General features: G+C 33.2%; 1 protein-coding gene across 1 annotated transcript; it reads left to right on the top strand.

Annotated features, from left to right (window-relative positions):
• Positions 1 to 5,552: 5,552 nt before the first annotated feature.
• LOC132740992 (protein psiQ-like) lies at positions 5,553 to 7,116 on the top strand. Its single transcript, XM_060729065.1, has 3 exons — positions 5,553 to 5,761; positions 5,986 to 6,478; positions 6,520 to 7,116. The coding sequence occupies exons 1-3, from the start codon at positions 5,553 to 5,555 to the stop codon at positions 7,114 to 7,116; spliced, it is 1,299 nt and encodes a 432-aa protein (XP_060585048.1).
• The last annotated feature ends 14,188 nt before the right edge of the window (positions 7,117 to 21,304 follow it).

Below are 21,304 nucleotides of genomic sequence, written 5' to 3'. Positions count from 1 at the left end.
CTTACCGGACTTAGTCATGTAATGGTACCTTTCGACTTCTCGAAAAAGTGCAGCTTGCAACCGCTATAAAATATCTCAAGAATGCGGACCATAGTCCCAATCCAAAAATAAATGAAAAAATAAATTACATTTTTTTACAGGACCTTTGCGGGAGCCAATAAACTTCATAAATAATTGATCTACCAATAGTTCACTTTTATTTATTGTTGGCCTTCACTATTTTCACGTACTTTACCCGATTTTTCATCTTACTTAAGTACATTATATAGATCTAATATAAAACCCACGGTGAGTTTCGAGATATTAATGTCGGGTTGACACTATTTTTAGACTAACTTGAGCTGTAAAAAAAACTTGCAACTTAAAAAATAATAAATCTAAAATAAAACAACCCGTTTTTTCGCATTGTAAATTCATAAACCTTAAACAAATTAATCTTAGCGACGTTATAGTACTTATAGTTCAATAAGCCATTAATTATTCGATATTTATAAGTACATCATTGATCTTATTGATAGAACAGGTTGACCTACTTCGAATGTCGTCTGTTGTCAGCTGTCAATGACTTACTTCCAAAAGTACATTTCGGTTTAAAAGAGGACAAAAAATGTATAAATTATTTTGTATTATTATTTTTATAAAACAATTTGCCGTATCACCATTGTGGTGTTTCCCTTTCATTTCCCTTGAGTTTTCTTTTTTCATTCTGCTCCTAAAACTCCTTTTGGGCAGATGGGCTGAAATGTTCAATGATATTTGTTGTTTTCCTATTTCCATGCGAATCAGTAATTAAACATATATCATTATTGTAATATAAACGTTACATTTATGTCAAGATTCCCGTCTTTGTGTTATTTTGACTCATTTTATATGTTATTGGCGACGCCGGTGAGCGGCGTCGTCTTATATGGAATGCTTTTTATTTTTGCCTATGGAAGGAGCTGTTATTATTAGCAGTTAATTTCATGTTGTGTTAATTAGTTTTATTTTGATTCGTAAAAATCAAGTAAACAAATATGTTGTTATATTTGTATTTAATAACTTTATATAAAAGCATGTGCATTGTGATATTATTTTCATGAAATTGCAGGCTCAGATTAACAGCTTGTCCCTTTGTTTTATTGACAATACTAAAACCCGAATTTCGAAAATCGTTGTGGTCTACATTGATGCTCATTCATTTATATATTTTAAAAAATTTCCTACAAAAAGAAAGTTCACCTGCAAATGAGTATTAGGATAGGTAATGGACTGTTGTAAACGATTATCCTATTGATTTTATCCATATTACGTTTATCTGTTGAACAGAATGGTTGTTTTTACAAAGTGTACCAGTATCCGGATGTTGACAGCTATCCGATTTTCTGCAATTACTGCTGTCACATGGCCATCTACTTTTTTTATGAATACTTTACCATTAATTTGCATGGCATAATTAAAATGAGCCTGCAACATTTCTTAATTTTGATGTTTAGGGTGTTCTTTTGGGTTTCATGTTTTCTTTATTTCAAGGGGAAGTAACTCATGTTTACTAAATTATTTGTTCTTTTCTGTCTATCTTAGGTATTACTTACAATTTTTGTTTTATAAAATTTACCAGTTGCAAGGTCATCAAAAGCACAGAGGCCCTGATGAGTGAATATTGATATATATATACTTTTACTGGCTTTATATACCCATTATTTCATATTTATTTAATAGAAACTTGGAATTATTAATGTTATGTGCATACATTTATATCTTAGTATATTGGTATGATGAGATTTATAATATTTCTGAATTTAAAGAGTTGCAGTTATGTCATTATTATTAAAGAGATGAGACTTTCATTTAAAGTTATAAATGATAATACATGTATTAATTGAAAATGTCCTGAAACTTGGATCAAGCAATATAATTGATAAAGCCTCAAAAAATCATGTTCTGAATAGTTATTCTAATTTTTTCTAACATGTGCAAAGTTTGAAAAGGACAGCTTCTGCCTTATCTATTTGTAATGGAGGGACACCGGTCTCAATCTCCAGGTCTCCTGAGTCAACCCGACAACAGACTTCTCATAGAGTAGATTGATACTTGTCCTTGAATAAATTTGTACACTAAATTTTATAGTGGGTGATTTGTGCCACATGAAAACCAACAAAGTACAAAAAGTAACCGGGCGCCAGATGAAAACATGAAAATACAATCTACCACAAAGTGGTTCGTTGGTTGCATTTTCATGTTTTCGCCCGGTGCCCTTGATGTAAAATACAAATCAGCCTTCATAAAATTTCTTATCATAGATATTGTACATGTATTAGCACAGTTATATTCTCTTTCAAATTGACCTGTTATAAATAATGGCACAACCAATAACTGTCTTAGCCCTTTTTAGTAAAAATAATTATACAATAATAATTATATAAATTGTTATTTTAATTAAGACTATCAGAGTATGTAAGGTTTTTTTTTCTTATTTATTAATTAAGAATTAACTATATCTGTTAATTTAAAAATCTAAATATCTGTCACGGTTTAGAACTGTTCACTATTTAGGGGAGAAAATGTGTAAGCGGCCAGATAGCTCAATCGCTACAGCCGCGGTACATTATTCTGTGGGTCACAGGTTTGAGTTCTGGTCAAGCTGAAAGTTTTTCTCATCCTGTTACTGCAAATAACCATGAGTTTAATTCACTATGCTCTGTAAACATCAGAAATTCAAGTACATGAATCAATATAGTGGGGAAAAAGGTTTAGGTTTAGAACTGTTTCATTATTAAAGAGAAAATGTGTAGCCGGCCGGATAGCTCAGTTGGTCTTCTGAAAGTCATGGGTTCGAGTCATGGTCAGGCAGTTTCAGTCAGGGTTTAGAAGTGTTTTTTTCAACTGACACATGTTTGATTCATTTAATAGATTGCATTTAATTTGAAATGGACAAAGGCAGTATTGCGTGATACTTTTAAATCTACAAAAAGCATTTGGTACAGTTGATCACACTAAACTGCACATGAAGAAGTTCTTTTTTCTTCTTCTTCATCTCTTCAAGCATCTGTCATATGTAATGACATTCTTGCATGGTTCAAGTCTTATCTATGATAGCAGCTGGTGAATGTGGCTGGTACTCCTTCTCTCTGAATACCTATCATGGTGTCCCCCTGATGTTCATTTTAGGTCCTCTTTTATGTATGACATGTCTGCAACCCTAAGCAATAAGCTTTTATTATATGCACAGGCACAAGTATCAGACCTGGGAAGAAAAAATATTACCAGATTGATAAAAAAACCTGTGTTCATCTTAAAAGTGTCACAAACCAAAAAAAAATGTAAATGATGACCCCCTTTAAAAATATACTTTAAGTTAATAGTATATTTTTAAAGGGGGTCATTATTTACATTTTTTTTTTTTTTTAGTTTTTGACACTTTTAAGATGAACACAGATTTTTTATTAATCTGGTCATATTTTTTCTTCCCAGGTGTGATACTTGTGCCTGTCATTATATGATGATGACTCAGGTATCCTTGTATCTGGTAAAATAAATCTTAAGATTGGTTTATTGACTATAAATTGTCTTTGCATCTTGGCAAGACAGAGTCTATTCTTTTTGGTTTAAGTTTCAACATAAACTGGGCCAAGCCTCCAGGTCACATGAAATGGTACTGCTATAAAGTACACATCTTTTGTTAAGTATTTAGGTGCAAACCTGGATCAAATTCTTTTGGCGTCGCCCTTTGATGCTTTGCATCAATGCTTTTCTTGTAAAAACTTAGGACATTCCTCTTTAAAGTTTATGTGTATATAGAGAACATTATCCTTGGTCGCGTTGATTAAAACAACTTGCCTCTCAACGTTGTAGGTTCGAGCCACGCAGGTCAGATCTTACATGCGAGGAAACTGTCCAGCTAGCTTACGAAACGTCGCTGTGTTTGTACCTGAAATAATATAAAGAGGTGCACCTGAGGTTTACTTCCTCCAGCCAAGCTGGCATCTTTTGAATATCGTATAGAAGGCTGGCATAATGAAACTGCTTTCATTAAACGGGGTCAATAAAAATATGTAATAGGGCTACACAAATTTAATACATGTATTATATTTATCAAAAACACAATTACAGTCAAAAGGTCGACTTATGATTTTAAAATAACCTATTTCTTTCCATCTGTCCGTCTGTCTTTCCGTGTTACCGAATAAAGATTGGAGGAATATGACTGTAAACAGAACAAAAAAGAACAACAACAGCGTTCATTACGTAACACTAGTGGAAAAAGCCATTGGTCTTTATTAAACAGTGAAGAAACAATAGAAATGGCCCTTATCAAATTCTTGTCGCATATCCGTCCATTCGTCCGTTCGTTCGTCCATCCATTTGGTCATCTAAAAAGATAAATAATTTTTTGTTGATATATATTTTACATAATAATAATTGAGGGTGTATACATTTAAAATGGTCCCTTATCAAAATTCGGTCTTACGTCCGTCCATCCGTCCGTCCATCCATTTGGTCATCCAACAAGATAAATCAATTTTTGTTTTTTTTTTTAATTTTGGGTTTTTACTCATCTAAAGGCATGTACCTTTAAGTATAGGTTAGTATATAGAATAAGTTAAAGTTTATTAGTACGTATTTACAATATTAAATTGGTCAGGCGCGGCAAAGCCGCGCGACCAATTCTATTTTGTAAATACGTACTCATAAATTTCAACCGACTTAGTGTTTTAAATTATTTTAACAATAGTCGATTTTTAAGACTGCTTAACAGTTTGCCGATTTACCAAAGTAAATGTGCTACGATTCATTTGAAATACTGCAATCCTATTGGACAAAAATAATTCCAAATATACTAAAGTAGTCATAATGTGTAGTAAAACGTGTGCACACGCCGATGGGTTAAATAGATATCATTACAGTAGTGAAATGTATTATTAATTCTGTCTTAGTTCGCTTTGAGGTAATTATTCTAGAGTGCGACTTTTCGGCCCTTCCCGTTAATAATTTCATTATATTGTGTTATAGACGGCATATTTATAGAAAAACATTAACGCCGCATGACCTATGAATCAGCGATTCTAGAGCAATAATAATAACTGATTATTGATGATAAGAATAACAGGTATCCGTTACCCTATATTATCTAATGACTTAGCATACTGGAGAATATCTATCGAAATGAAGCCGATATCCGGAAAAGATAATAAACGGTTATACAAGTACATTAGTACGCTACAGAGTTCGTTGTAGTCTAGATAGAGGTTCCCAGTATACATGCACTCAATTGAATGGTTTCAAGTCAAATGATTGTTTAAAGAAAATAATGTTCATTAAAAATATTATGAACAATAATTATCATCATAATTATCATGATATCATTTTTGCGACGATGAAGGCGCGTCCAGAGCTAAGTCATCTACACATGGTATTTCGTCGGCTACAATCGCGCAAAGTGTCCGACCGATTAGCAGCCCAAGAAAAAGTACATGAATTTGATCCTTTAAAACTCGATACTTAGTCGGGACATCTTAAAACCTTACGTATTTAGCCTTTTCAATTTCAAATTAAGTTATCCAAGTTAAAATATGAACGTATATGATTGTTTTGTAGTAGTGATAGTGGTTTGTTTTGATGGAAGTGATAATGGTGTTGATGTTATTAATAGTGGTGTTGAGTGTTGTGACAGTGGTGTTGGTAGAAGTGGTGATGATGGTAGTGATAGTGGTGTTGTGTGTAATGATAGTGGTGTTGAGTGTAAGGATATTTTTGTTGAGTGTAATGATAGTTGTGTTGAGTGAAATGATAGTGGTGTTGAGTGAAATGATAGTGGTGTTGAGTGTAATGATAGTGGTGTTGAGTGTAATGATAGTGGTGTTGAGTGTAATGATAGTGGTGTTGAGTGTAATGATAGTGGTGTTGAGTGTAATGATAGTGGTGTTGAGTGTAATGATAGTGGTGTTGAATGTAATGATAGTGGTGTTGAGTGTAATGATAGTGGTGTTGAGTGTGTAATGATAGTGGTGTTGAGTGTAATGATTATGGTGTTGAGTGTAGTGATAGTGGTGTTTATGGTAGTGATAGTGGTGTTGAGTGTAATGATTGTGGTGTTGTGTGTAATGATAGTGGTGTTGAGTGTAAGAATAGTTGTGTTGAGTGTAATGATAGTGGTGTTGAGTGTAATGATAGTGGTGTTGAGTGTCATGATAGTGGTGTTGAGTGTAATGATAGTGGTGTTGAGTGTAATGATTGTGGTGTTGAGTGTAATGATAGTTTTGTTGAGTGTAATGATAGTGATGTTGAGTGTAATGATAGTTTTGTTGAGTGTAATGATAGTGGCGTTGAGTGTAATGATAGTGGTGTTGTGTGTAATGATAGTGGTGTTAAGTGTAATGATAGTTGTGTTGAGTGTAATGATAGTGGTGTTGAGTGTAATGATAGTTTTGTTGAGTGTAATGATAGTTTTGTTGAGTGTAATGATAGTGATGTTGAGTGTAATGATAGTGGTGTTTGTGTAATGATAGTGGTGTTAAGTGTAATGATAGTTGTGTTAAGTGTAATGATAGTTGTGTTGAGTGTAATGATAGTGGTGTTGAGTGTAATGATAGTTTTGTTGAGTGTAATGATATTTTTGTTGAGTGTAATGATAGTTTTGTTGAGTGTAATGATAGTGGTGTTGAGTGTAATGATAGTGGTGTTGAGTGTAATGATAGTGGTGTTGAGTGTAATGATATTGTTGTTGAGTGTAATGATAGTGGTGTTGAGTGTAATGATAGTGGTGTTGAGTGTAATGATAGTGGTATTAAGTGTAATAATAGTGGTGTTGAGTGTAATGATAGTGGTGTTGAGTGTAATGATAGTTGTGTTGAGTGTAATGATAGTGGTGTTGAGTGTAATGATAGTTTTGTTGAGTGTAATGATATTTTTGTTGAGTGTAATGATAGTTTTGTTGAGTGTAATGATAGTGGTGTTGAGTGTATTGATAGTTTTGTTGAGTGTAATGATAGTTTTAATGAGTGTAATGATAGTTTTGTTGAGTGTAATGATAGTGGTGTTGAGTGTAATGATAGTTGTGTTGAGTGTAATGATAGTGGTGTTTATGGTAGTGATAGTTGCGATGATGGTGGTGTTCTATTAGTGTTGTTCTTTTAATGGTTTGCGTGGGCTATGATACAGGTCAGTTACATCCTTACTTCCATATATGATTCCTCTCTTGATTCAGTTAATTGGCCGTTCAGTTGCCTACCGTGATTAATGTCCAATAAGTCAAGTAGATTTTTGCTTTGTCAGGTAAATACACGAGTACTCAGTAAGTTCAATGTATTTCTGATGGTCATTTCTCTTCAAAGTTCCAGTGCGAGTGAACTCAGATGTAGTTTGAAATGTGGGCTATTATTATCATTATTATCATCATCATTATCATCTTAATGGTAATTATCAATATCATTATTGTCATCATATTATATTAACAATATTAGTCATTATATTTGTTGTTTTCGTTTTTGTTGGTTTTGCCGTTGTTCTCCTCTTTTTCTTCTTCTTGTTCTTCTTCTTGTTCTTCTTCTTCTTCTTATTCCCTTTATTATTATTATTATTATTATTATTATTATTATTATCATTATTATTATAATTATTATTATTTTATCATTATTGTTATTATCGTCATCATCATCATAATCATTATCATCATAATCATTATTATTTCACAAAGAGGCTAACATAAACCACGAGAGCAGTTTTTAAGCAATTGTTTCGTTTTTGTTTTTTTTGTTTTTTTTTTGGGGGGGGGGGGGGGAGGGGGGTAAATTTTGTTTGATTCAGGTTATTTTTACTTCCTCTTTTACATATATTTACTTTAACAGATAAACGTTAATGTTATATTAGAACAAAAAGCTAATTATTTGAAATATTCACACGTGTATATCTGTACGTATCTATTTCTTAGCACTATCCTCAGAAATTTGCCACGTTGAAACCTATTTGTAAATATATTAATTAATACACCCAGTTATATATCATATAATATATATATATATATATATATATATATATATATATATATATATATATATATATATATATATATATATATATATATATATATATATATATATATATATATATATATGGAAGTGTACTTTACTATGTACTATGTTTTCTAATCAAATCTGATATATTTTGGATGATTCTTAGTGAGAAGAAAAAAAAACAACATTGTGTACTGGTTGGTCATGGAAGGGCATATGTACTTAGATGCAAAAGTTTGCTTGTTTCTTATATATTAATCACTAGTAGATTCCGTAAGGTAGATATTCATCTTATATTTATTCATTGACAGAAACTATTTGCATTTCGTATTTGTAAAAAAACCTTTTGTTCATGATAAATAATTGTACATTTCTAAATGTAAAATAGATCAAATGGAAAGCGTAAAAGGCATTCAGTAAGACAAGATTGAAAATATTATAGACTCAGTTTGAATGAATCTGTTCCTAAATGGTAAATACAACTTTTCGTTCTAGCCCATCCCTAGCACCGGCTTGTACTGAAAATCAACATCTTAACACGAAAAAAAGGTGTTATCAACATATGTTTCTGTTTGAGATACTAAAGAATACCTATGATATATAATAGAAAATATTTATAAGATATTCAGAAGTGACAAGTATGTTTGGACTTTCGTACAATGCCATTTCTTTGGGAACGTAACATAATGTGTAAATTTGGCGTCCTTTAAGTAAAATATCGCTTGTAATGACATGTAAATTTTGAAGTATAACTGTTGATGCAAGAATGTACGAAGTATACCTTTTTTGTTTACTGCATATATACAATGTGTATATATTTAACTAAACCGCTCATGCACTTGTAAACTAATTGTTTTTGGTCTCCGTTGACCACGAGGGGTCCTCTTTTTCAAAATTCTTATTAACACGTTCCCGTAGAAACGGAAGTGGCATTTCATTTCCGTATGTGCATTTTGCATATTGCAGAAAAGCCAAAAAGGTCGTTGATTCCAATACTTTTAGTTTCCGGTTTTGAATAAAATTGTGTCAGTGGACATAAGATATTTCTCATGAAGAGTGATTCCACTTTTTGGAATTTTATCACCATTACTCGTATTTGTGACATTGCAATGCCTTAAAGGCTTTGTAAAAATAAACTATTTTTTCTCTGGACTTGCCGACACTTCGTTGGTCGTTATATAAAGAAAAGAAAAAGCATGTTAAATTGAAAATATGTTAAATCATAAAAGGGACTCCACTGTGCTTTTTTAGACATGACGGGACTGGAAATATTTTTTTTCAAAATTACTATTCCTTTTGATGTCAGTCTACAACAGTAACTTGTGTGCAAAATTGAAAATAATTTGCAAATTCCATTTTTTTTCCAGAAGAACTATTCTAATCGTGAAAAATAATCCAAAATAGAAAAGCGATGCAAGGTTTTTTCACTTAAATCGGGCTACGAATAGAACAAAAATAAGTTAATGATGCAAATGATAGACAGTGTTTACAGGAATGCATTTAAAACAATTTAAGCACACCAGTACCTAAGCTGATAACAAGTAAAATAATTTTAGCTTCTATTTTGAAGTGTCCTGGACCCTTGTGAGGTTCCTTTAATTGAACGGTATGAACTTTTAGTTCTTGTAGTTGATTACACTAAGTTTATATGTACTATTCCTTTTTAATCTGACAGGGGTGAACTATTGGAACACGCGTCATGATTCATCAAATTACTAATACTCTTGGCCATAATCGGATCAAGTTAAGGCTTATAAGTGTCCTGATTTTAGTACTTCGCTTTTACAGCAGAGATGACTGTGCATTTCCATTTATTTGAAATACTATTTAAGGCGGACTTTAAGTAATTTGGTTTTATTGTTGTTGTCTTTTTTGTTGTTGTTTCATCATTGTTGTTGTCGTTGTATCATTGTTGTTGTTGTTGTTGTCATGTGTTTGAGTGTGTCTTTATTTGGTTTTCTTTTCTCGAGTTTTTTTGTCGTTTTTTTCTTTGTATTATATTGTGTTGTTGTTTCGTTGGTTTTTGTTTTGCTGTTTTGTTGTTGTTGTTGTTGTTGTTGTTGTTGTTGTTTCTTTTTGTTTTGTTGCTGTTATTGTTCTTGTAGTTTTCTAGTTTTGCTTTTTTAGTTGAGTAGCGGGTTAAATATTAAATATCAGCCGCGTCATGACAAAACCAACATAATGTGTTTGCGACCAGCATGGATCCAGACCAGCCTGCACATCCGCGCAGTATGATCAGGATCCATGCTGTTCGCTTACCAACTCTATTACAAGTAAAGAAACTGATAGCGAACAGTATGGATCCTTATCAGACTGCGCGGATGCGCATCCGCGCAGTCTGATCAGGATCCATGCTGGTCGCAAACCCACAATGTTGGTTTTGTCGTGACGCGGCTCATATGAGCTTTTTTGATATCATCGACCTATTGTACTCTTCTTACAGACGCTGGATAAGTTTCAGTATCTTTGAAATAATTAGAATTCAAATAATTGACCATAAAAAAGGAAAAAAAACTTAGAGACAAGAATTTAAAGGGAAAAAACAAGACAGGCTAGCTTTAATATACGAACGCTAATATTCTTTGGGAAATCCACCACCTACAGTTTCCATTAAAACCTTTCAGACATAAAAAAGACTGAAAGTGTCAACTTTACCAAAGGGTTCACCCTGGTAACCCTTTGTAGTCTAGGAGGTAGTTCTTTAAAATTTTGAAGTTGGCCAATTTAAGTCATGTAAAGGTTGATATAGAAGAAAACGATATTCTTGAACTGGCCAAATCCTGGGATCTCTATATATTTTAATACGATCCCGGCTTTTCTGAAATTTATATTCCTGAACTGGTCAATTCCTGGGATCCCTATATGTTTTAATACGATCCCGGCTTTTCTGAAATTTACATTCCTGAACTGGTCAATTCCTGGGATCCCTATATGTTTTAATACGACCCCGACTTATCTGAAACACATCTTCTTAGAATGGTCAATTTCCGGGATCCCTACATTTTTAATATGATCTGAATTGATTGACAACTCGTGTTTACTTAAGGACTTGTGTCTGTAACTCATTGATTCCAATACGTAATAACATTTAACAACCTAACTTCGTATAAAGAGACATCTTTATGAATTCTACCTATCTAACAATTTTTTTAGTCAAGGTCAACAGGCCATATAGTAAATGTGCATAGACATAGGGACTTCATTCTATCTGTTTACATGCATCTTCATATAATTATACTCATATTCCTCTTTGTTAAACTGAGAGAACTGGCTTCCTTAACTTTGTATGTCACTTTTATTTTGATGTTCGCTGAAGCGAGTCGCTACTAGCTTTTTTAAAAGCTAACCTTGTCCTCTTATTAAAATGATAATAATTCAACTGATTTAACTCATTACAGGACTGAAGCAGTACCTCTTAGACGCTTGCAGAAATCATGATCACAAAATAGACAAATATCGTTTTTTCAACGGTTCTTACATTTGTCATTCATTATTTTACATAAATCGGTGTGACAAGATGAATAAGACCTTTAAAAAATCATTCTGCTGGTTGAAAATGGAAGATTTTAGCATTTAATCATTCAAGCCTTGTCCGGTATTTACCGGAATACGATATTTAGTGTGGTGCTCCATTCCTTTTTTAGTCTCACTCAAAGTATATCACAAATAATGCGTTATTTAATAATGCGAAATTAACATTTAATTTAACAACTTCATTTAAGCAGGTGGAGAGTTGATATACTTTGTCAAGTAATGTACGTCATCCTAACAATTTCACTGTAAACTGAAAAAGTGACAAATAATTATTGTCCAAAATTCCTTTTCACACATACACAAACCCTCCAAATATCACTATTTGATTACTGTTGTAAAAGTCATATCATTTTTCCTAGACACGTATGAAAAACTAATTCTTTATTACATTGATCCGACTACGTCATTCACAATTTTGATCATAGTTATTATAAAATCCATTGGTTTAGAAGATGTATTTAAGAATATACATTTATATATCATATATATTTCTTGCTTAATTGTCCAAAATATAATGAGATAAGATCGCAATCATTTGGTGAAATATTAAATGATAATGTATTTATGGATTTGAATGTCGATGACAAATTAATCTTCTTGTTTTCAAACCACGTTAGAAAGATTGCAAAATACTTAGTGAAAGCTTATTTACATATACGGAATATCATTTATAGAAATACTGAAGTGTAATTATATGTATTACCTATTCGAACTCAATGATTTTCAGGAAAGTTTATCATCGAACTATATACACTATAATGATAAGTTTAGGCAGGTGTTATGTTTTAAACATATTTATACCAATCATATATATATATATTCATAAGACGTTATATCAACTCGATTGTCTATACTTACATAAATGACGATTTTCTATAAACAGTGACTTATAGGTCCATGGGGCCGGGCGATTTATTTGTACTGTAATTGTTTTATATTTGTTTGTACTATATACATGTATCGCAAGTCACTATAAAAAATAATTTTTTCTTCTTTCTTCTTCTTTCTACAGGGTACAGTATTATCCCATAGAATCGGTGTTTCAAACGGCAAACTGAGAATGTTTAAGTTGCCAGTGAATGCAACCGTCCACCCACCAGCACCGACTTTAGAAGAAATCAACATAAAGCTGACTGTTTGAATTTAGAAACATCCAAATGTTTAATAATTGTTGAAAGAGTAGAATAACTTAATGCTATTTACCACTTACATATTTCCTAACCAAATGATTTTGAAATGCCAATATATAGATATATGTTTAAAACTTAAACGAGTGACATAATTTTGTACAAAGGCATAGAAAGCAATGCCAAAATAACACCTACGAAAGTATATATACCACCTGAAATGCAAAAACATTTTCTTAGAATATTTTTCAAGTATACAAGATAAAACAATATTTATGTTTTTATTTTACTTTATTATTTTATTTATTTATTTATTGTATTTTTTCATATCGCTGCATGATAAATCATTAGGATGATGATGATGATTTTGATGATGATGATTTTGATGATGATGATGATGCTGTTGAAACGATTGTAATCAGAAAAGGAAAATATTCTATTCCATTTTTTTATTACTAACTACTAATGAGACATTTTCAGATATTGACACCCTTAATCCTGCAGGAACAAACAGTAGAAAGCCTTTGCCACCATTATAGAGCCAGGACAGTTTGGTCATCCGTACAGTCTGACCAGGTTCTATAAGGTTGGTCTCCACCAGTAAAGCTAGAAAGTCGACATATAACCTTTACTGTTTCAAATTGTGCGTCGTAAAATCTAACAAAAAATACTGTTGACTGTTCGATATACTAAATAACATTTTTAAACTTTCCGACTTGGAAGCCGGTACAATACATTGTATTAATTTGATAGTTGAGAACTACGTACATATCATTTCTCTACATATGAATACAAGAAAAGCATTGATGCAAAGCATCAAAGGGCGACGCCAAAAGAATTTGATCCAGGTTTGCACCTAAATACTTAACAAAAGATGTGTACTTTATAGCAGTACCATTTCATGTGACCTGGAGGCTTGGCCCAGTTTATGTTGAAACTTAAACCAAAAAGAATAGACTCTGTCTTGCCAAGATGCAAAGACAATTTATAGTCAATAAACCAATCTTAAGATTTATTTTACCAGATACAAGGATACCTGAGTCATCATCATATAATGACAGGCACAAGTATCAGACCTGGGAAGAAAAAATATGACCAGATTAATAAAAAATCTGTGTTCATCTTAAAAGTGTCAAAAACCAAAAAAAAAAAAAAAAAAAAAATGTAAATAATGACCCCCTTTAAAAATATACTATTAACTTAAAGTATATTTTTAAAGGGGGTCATCATTTACATTTTTTTTGGTTTGTGACACTTTTAAGATGAACACAGGTTTTTTTATCAATCTGGTAATATTTTTTCTTCCCAGGTCTGATACTTGTGCCTGTGCATATAATAAAAGCTTATTGCTTAGGGTTGCAGACATGTCATACATAAAAGAGGACCTAAAATGAACATCAGGGGGACACCATAGGTATTCAGAGAGAAGGAGTACCAGCCACATTCACCAGCTGCTATCAGAGATAAGACTTGAACCATGCAAGAATGTCATTACATATGGCAGATGCTTGAAGAGATGAAGAAGAAGAAAAAAGAACTTCTTCATGTGCAGTTTAGTGTGATCAACTGTACCAAATGCTTTTTGTAGATTTAAAAGTATCACGCAATACTGCCTTTGTCCATTTCAAATTAAATGCAATCTATTAAATGAATCAAACATGTGTCAGTTGAAAAACCACTTCTAAACCCTGACTGAAACTGCCTGACCATGACTCGAACCCATGACTTTCAGAAGACCAACTGAGCTATCCGGCCGGCTACACATTTTTTCTTTAATAATGAAACAGTTCTAAACCTAAACCTTTTTCCCCACTATATTGATTCATGTACTTGAATTTCTGATTTTTAAAGAGCATAGTGAATTAAACTCATGGTTATTTGCAGTAACAGGATGAGGAAAACTTTCAGCTTGACCAGAACTCAAACCTGTGACCCACAGAATAATGTACCGCGGCTGTAGCGATTGAGCTATCTGGCCGCTTACACATTTTCTCCCCTAAATAGTGAACAGTTCTAAACCGTGACAGATATTTAGATTTTTAAATTAACAGATAATTAATTCTTAATTAATAAATAAGAAAAAAAAAACCTTACATACTCTGATAGTCTTAATTAAAATAACAATTTATATAATTATTATTGTATAATTATTTTTACTAAAAAGGGCTAAGACAGTTATTGGTTGTGCCATTATTTATAACAGGTCAATTTGAAAGAGAATATAACTGTGCTAATACATGTACAATATCTATGATAAGAAATTTTATGAAGGCTGATTTGTATTTTACATCAAGGGCACCGGGCGAAAACATGAAAATGCAACCAACGAACCACTTTGTCACGCCCGTTTAACTCACAACGAGTGAAAAATGTCCATCGGTAAAAATGTTGTAAGCAACTTCCGTTCCTCGTTGTGAGCACCCATTTATGACTTGTGACACGATAAACAAGGTGAGTTTTTCATAATTTTTGAAGATTACAGACATTTATGTAAAAATATCGGAATGCAGTTAGCTAGCGATGTGTTTTCCGAGTATGCACATGTAAAGATATTGCCTGTTGGTGGACAATTTGATGGAAATACCATGCGACGCAGTCACTCGGGGTAGCTGGAAAACTGGAGACAACTTCTCTTTGGACCTAATTTAACATTGAAAACGTCGATTCTGGTGATGTTTTGTGCATTCTAACCTAAAACAGATGCCCACAAGTCTTCAGCGTAAATTATTATCTGAAAGTCTTCATAGAAACGAAGATATACTCTTTTTGCTTTAATCCTCGTTGTGAGCACCATAACCTTGTTGTGAGCAAGACAAGCGCAGTGCTTGTCTGGTTTTAATATGTAATTCAAATGGCAAGAATACAATTTTCAATCTACCAAAAGCAATCAAAAAGTTTTTGTACATTAGTTTTTCTTTGCAATAGTTCTTCTTTTTCTTTTATTGAAAATTATTCTTCATATTCACAAGTCATCAGATTACAGAAGAACTAATCAGTGGAGGTAAATCAGGTATTTTATTTCGTATACTCTAGTGTGGCACGAGTGAACAGCACGGGGTGTTTATGAATATTTCAACAATTTCACAATCTGTGTGATACACACATACATATGTCTATCCTGAGCTGAAGACTGGCCAAGTTATGTAAAACAAGAACTGTCACGGTAAGTTGACAATGCACCTGAAGTGTAGCTTTGTCCTTTGATTTATGGACCAGATAGATTATTTGTTTTTGGACAATTAGATCTTCAATGTGAAGGTAATTCAAGGTCAAGGTGAAATAAATATAGGTCAGTTGGAAGGTCTTGTCCAAAGGGGCATTGTGTCCAAATATGAATTAATTCCACTTACTTATAAAGAAGTTATGACCAAAAAATACAGATCAGTTTGAAGGTCTTTGTCTAAAGGGGTGTTGTTTCAAAATATGAGTAGAATCCGTATACTAATAAGGAAGTTATGACCAATTTTTAAGTTTTTGGACAATTTGACCTTTAAGGTGAAGGTCATTCAGGGGTCAAAGTCAAAAGAATATAGGATAGTTGAAAGGCATTGTCCAAAGATGTGTTGTGCCTAAACATTATGCCAGGACATTATGGCCCATCTTAAATGTTTTTGGACAATTTGACCTTCAAGGTAAAGGCCATTCAGGGGTCAAGGTAAAAAATGCAGGTCCGTAGGAAGGTGCTAAGGGATGTTGTGTTCAAATATGAATCAAATCCGTTTACAAATAAGGAAATTATGGCCAATGTTTAAGTTTTCGGACAGATTGACGGACTGACAGACGGATAGTTTAAAACTAATATGCCTCCCTTTGGGGTATGCCTAACGTCTTGAAAAGAAATGCTGCTGTGCAAAAACGTTTTAATTGCTGTGGTAGATTGAAATTATATTTTCACCATCTGAATTACATATTAAAACCATACACGCACTGCGCTTGTCTTGCTCACAACGAGGTTATGGTGCTCACAACGAGGATTAAAGCAAAAATCTATGAAGACTTTCAGATAATAATTTACGCTGAAGACTTGTGGGCAGCTGTTTTAGGTTAGAATGCACAAAACGTCACCAGAATCGACGTTTTCAATGTAAAATTAGGTCCAAAGAGAAGTTGTCTCCAGTTTTCCAGCTACCACGAGTGACTGCGTCGCACGGTATTTCCATCAAATTGTCCACCAACAGGCAATATCTTTACATATGCATACTCGGAAAACACACCGCTAGCTAACTGCATTTCGATATTTTTACATAAATGTCTGTAATCTTCAAAAATTATGAAAAACTCACCTTGTTTATCGTGTCACACGTCAAAGATGGGTGCTCACAACGAGGAACGGAAGTTGCTCACAACATTTTTACCGATGGACATTTTTCACTCGTTGTGAGTTAAACGGGCGTGTTTGTGGTAGATTGTATTTTCATGTTTTCATCTGGCGCCCGGTTACTTTTTGTACTTTGTTGGTTTTCATGTGGCACAAATCACCCATTATAAAATTTAGTGTACAAATTTATTCAAGGACAAGTATCAATCTACTCTATGAAAAGTCTGTTGTCGGGTTGACTCAGGAGACCTGGAGATTGAGACCGGTGTCCCTCCATTACAAATAGATAAGGCAGAAGCTGTCCTTTTCAAACTTTGCACATGTTAGAAAAAAATTAGAATAACTATTCAGAACATTATTTTTTGAGGCTTTATCAAATTTTGCTTGATCAATATTGCTTGATCCAAGGCTTTATCAATATTGCTTGATCCAAGTTTCAGGACATTTTTAATCAATACATGTATTATCATTTATAACTTTAAATGAAAGTCTCATCTCTTTAATAATAATGACATAACTGCAACTCTTTAAATTCAGAAATATTATAAGTCTCATCATACCAATATACTAAGATAGAAATGTATGCACATAACATTAATAATTCCAAGTTTCTATTAAATAAATATGAAATATTGGGTATATAAAGCCAGTAAAAGTATATATATATCAATATTCACTCATCAGGGCCTCTGTGCTTTTGATGACCTTGCAACTGGTAAATTTTATAAAACAAAAATTGTAAGTAATACCTAAGATAGACAGAAAAGAACAAATAATTTAGTAAACATGAGTTACTTCCCCTTGAAATAAAGAAAACATGAAACCCAAAAGAACACCCTAAACATCAAAATTAAGAAATGTTGCAGGCTCATTTTAATTATGCCATGCAAATTAATGGTAATGTATTCATAAAAAAGTAGATGGCCATGTGACAGCAGTAATTGCAGAAAATCGGATAGCTGTCAACATCCGGATACTGGTACACTTTGTAAAAACAACCATTCTGTTCAACAGATAAACGCAATATGGATAAAATCAATAGGATAATCGTTTACAACAGTCCATTACCTATCCTAATACTCATTTGCAGGTGAACTTTCTTCTTGTAGGAAATTTTTGAAAATATATAAATGAATGCGCATCAATGTAGACCACAACGATTTTCGAAATTCGGGTTTTAGTATTGTCAATAAAACAAAGGGACAAGCTGTTAATCTGAGCCTGCAATTTCATGAAAATAATATCACAATGCACATGCTTTTTATATAAAGTTATTAAATACAAATATAACAACATATTTGTTTACTTGATTTTTACGAATCAAAATAAAACTAATTAACACAACATGAAATTAACTGCTAATAATAACAGCTCCTTCCATAGGCAAAAATAAAAAGCATTCCATATAAGACGACGCCGCTCACCGGCGTCGCCAATGATAGCGTAAACCGTCAAGTTTATAATAAATTGTATTGAATGTCGTGAAATATGGTAAAATATACGACAAGCCGGAGATACGCGCATAAAAGTACGGCACACGAATTGTACTTATTTAAAAGACACTTTAACATAATGACCTTTAAAAGTACAGACGATCTTTTGGCTTAGATTAAGACAGAGATTTTTGTATGTAATTAAAGTACACTGTCCCAAAATTGAAAAAAATGCCCCACACTAATGATGTACTCTTAACATTAGTTCTCTTATTTTTATTCAAATTCTTCGGAAAATGATTAAATGACTTATCGAATATTGTTATCATATATAATGCATGGTAGAATTCCATGTCTTCATATTTATAAAAGGGATTTGGGACATATTTTTCATAAAGATGAAGACAATGTCATATATGGTTTACTAAAGCCCCTCTCCGTGGTCGAGTTGTTACGGTATTTGACTTTGAAACACTAACCCCGTACCACTGTAGGCCCGCACAGAGGGACAACTGAGGTCTTTCTGCATGTTGTGACTTAACATCTAAAATAAAATCAGTTGTCGGAAGTCCTTAAAAGTTGAAAGTTGGCGCATTTGTTCTGGTTGAGTACAAACGAGGGTTGTTTGATAATTTCGCGGAAATCACGTCTTAATTTTACATTGTATTACAGAAATCATGAAATAGCATAGAAATACATAAAAACCTGTTATCAACTTCTCTGCAAAATAAGAATGAATATTACTCAAACCGGTGTCCGGTTTTCCGTCCGTATAGCAACCAGTGTAACCAACATTGCCTTATACAAGACACTTAATTGGTGTTAAAATTAGCATTTTAAGTAGGTAGGTAGGTAATTAGGTCGTATGTAAGTGTAAGTAAGTAGGTAAGTATGTAACACGCCCGTTTAACTCACAACGAGTGAAAAATGTCCATCGGTTAAAATGTTGTGAGCAACTTCCGTTCCTCGCTGTGAGCACCCATCTTTGACGAGTGACACGATAAACAAGATGAGTTTTTTATAATTTTTGAAGATTACAGACATTTATGTAAAAATATCGAAATGCAGTTAGCTAGCGATGTGTTTTCTGAGTATGCACATGTAAAGATATTGCCTGTTGGTGGACAATTTGAGGGAAATACTGTGCGACGCAGTCACTCGGGGTAGCAGGAAAACTGGAGGCAACTTCTCTTTGGACCTTATTCAACATTGAAAACGTCGATTCTGGTGACGTTCTGTGCATTCTATCCTAAAACAGATGCCCACAAGTCTTCAGCGTAACTTATTATGTGAAGGTCTTCATAGAAACGGAGATATACCCTTTTTTGCTTTAATCCTCGTTGTGAGCACCATAACCTCGTTGTGAGCAAGACAAGAGCAGTGCGTGTATGGTTGTAATATGTAATTCAGATGGTGAAAATATAATTTTCAATCTACCACAGTAATTTAAACGTTTTTGCACAGCAGCATTTCTTTGCAAGGCGTTGTACATACCCCAGATGGGGGCATATTAGTTTTGAAATGTCCGTCTGTAAGTCCGTCAATCTGTCCGAAAACTTTAACATTGGCCATAACTTCCTTATTAGTAAACGGATTTGATTCATATTTGAACACAACATCCCTTAGCACCTTCCTACGGACCTGTATTTTTTTACCTTGACCTCTGAATGGCCTTTACCTTGAAGGTCAAATTTTCAAAAACATTTAAGATTGGCCATAATGTCCTGGCATAAGGTTAAGGCACAACACATCAAAAAACTTTAACATTGGTCATAACTTCTTTATAAGTAAGTGGAATTAATTCATATTTTGATACAATGCCCCTTTGGACAAGACCTTCCAACTGACCTATATTTTATTTCACCTTGACCTTGAATTACCTTCACATTGAAGATCTAATTGTCCAAAAACAAATAATCTATCTGGTGCAATAAATCAAGGGACAAAGCAACACTTCAGGGGCATTGTCAACTACCGTGATAGTTTTTGTTTTACATTATTTGGTCAGTCTTCAGCTCAGGATAAACACATGTATGTGTGTATCACACAGATTGTGAAATTGTTGAAATATTCATAAACACCCGTGATGTTCACTCGTGCCACACTAGAGTATACGAAATAAAATACCTGATTTACCTCCACTGATTAGTTCTTCTGTTATTCTGAATGACTTGTGGAATATGAAGAATAATTTTCAAAAAAAGAAAAAAAGAAGAACTATTGCAAAGAAAAACTATTGTACAAAAACGTTTGATTGCTTTTGGTAGATTGAAAATTGTATTCTTGCCATTTGAATTACATGTTAAAACCAGACAAGCAATGCGCTTGTCATGCTCACAACGAGGTTATGGTGCTCACAACGAGGATTAAAGCAAAAAAGAGAGTATATCTTCGTTTCTACGAAGACTTTCAGATAATAATTTTACGGCTGAAGACTTGTGGGGCATCTGTTTTAGGTTAGAATGCACAAAACGTCACCAGAATCGACGTTTTCAATGTTAAATTAGGTCCAAAGAGAAGTTGCCTCCAGTTTTCCAGCTACCCGAGTGACTGCGTCGCATGGTATTTCCATCAAATTGTCCACCAACAGGCAATATCTTTACACGTGCATACTCGGAAAACATATCGCTAGCTAACTGCATTCCAATATTTTTACATAAATGTCTGTAATCTTCAAAAATTATGAAAAACTCATCTTGTTTATCGTGTCACTCGTCAAAGATGGGTGCTCACAACGTGGAACGGAAGTTGCTCACAACATTTTAACCGATGGACATTTTTCACTCGTTGTGAGTTAAACGGGCGTGTGTAAGTAGGTAAGTAGGTAAAGTATTTACTGAGGCTACACATTTGGTTACCCAATTTTCCATGTGTGACTAACGCAGTAAGGGCTTTTTTCAC

This window comes from Ruditapes philippinarum, unplaced genomic scaffold (assembly GCF_026571515.1).
Source record: "Ruditapes philippinarum isolate M1 unplaced genomic scaffold, ASM2657151v2 ctg6046_1_1_1_1, whole genome shotgun sequence".
Classification (NCBI taxonomy): Eukaryota; Metazoa; Mollusca; class Bivalvia; order Venerida; family Veneridae; genus Ruditapes; species Ruditapes philippinarum.
This window is presented reverse-complemented; position numbering and strand designations above follow the sequence as displayed.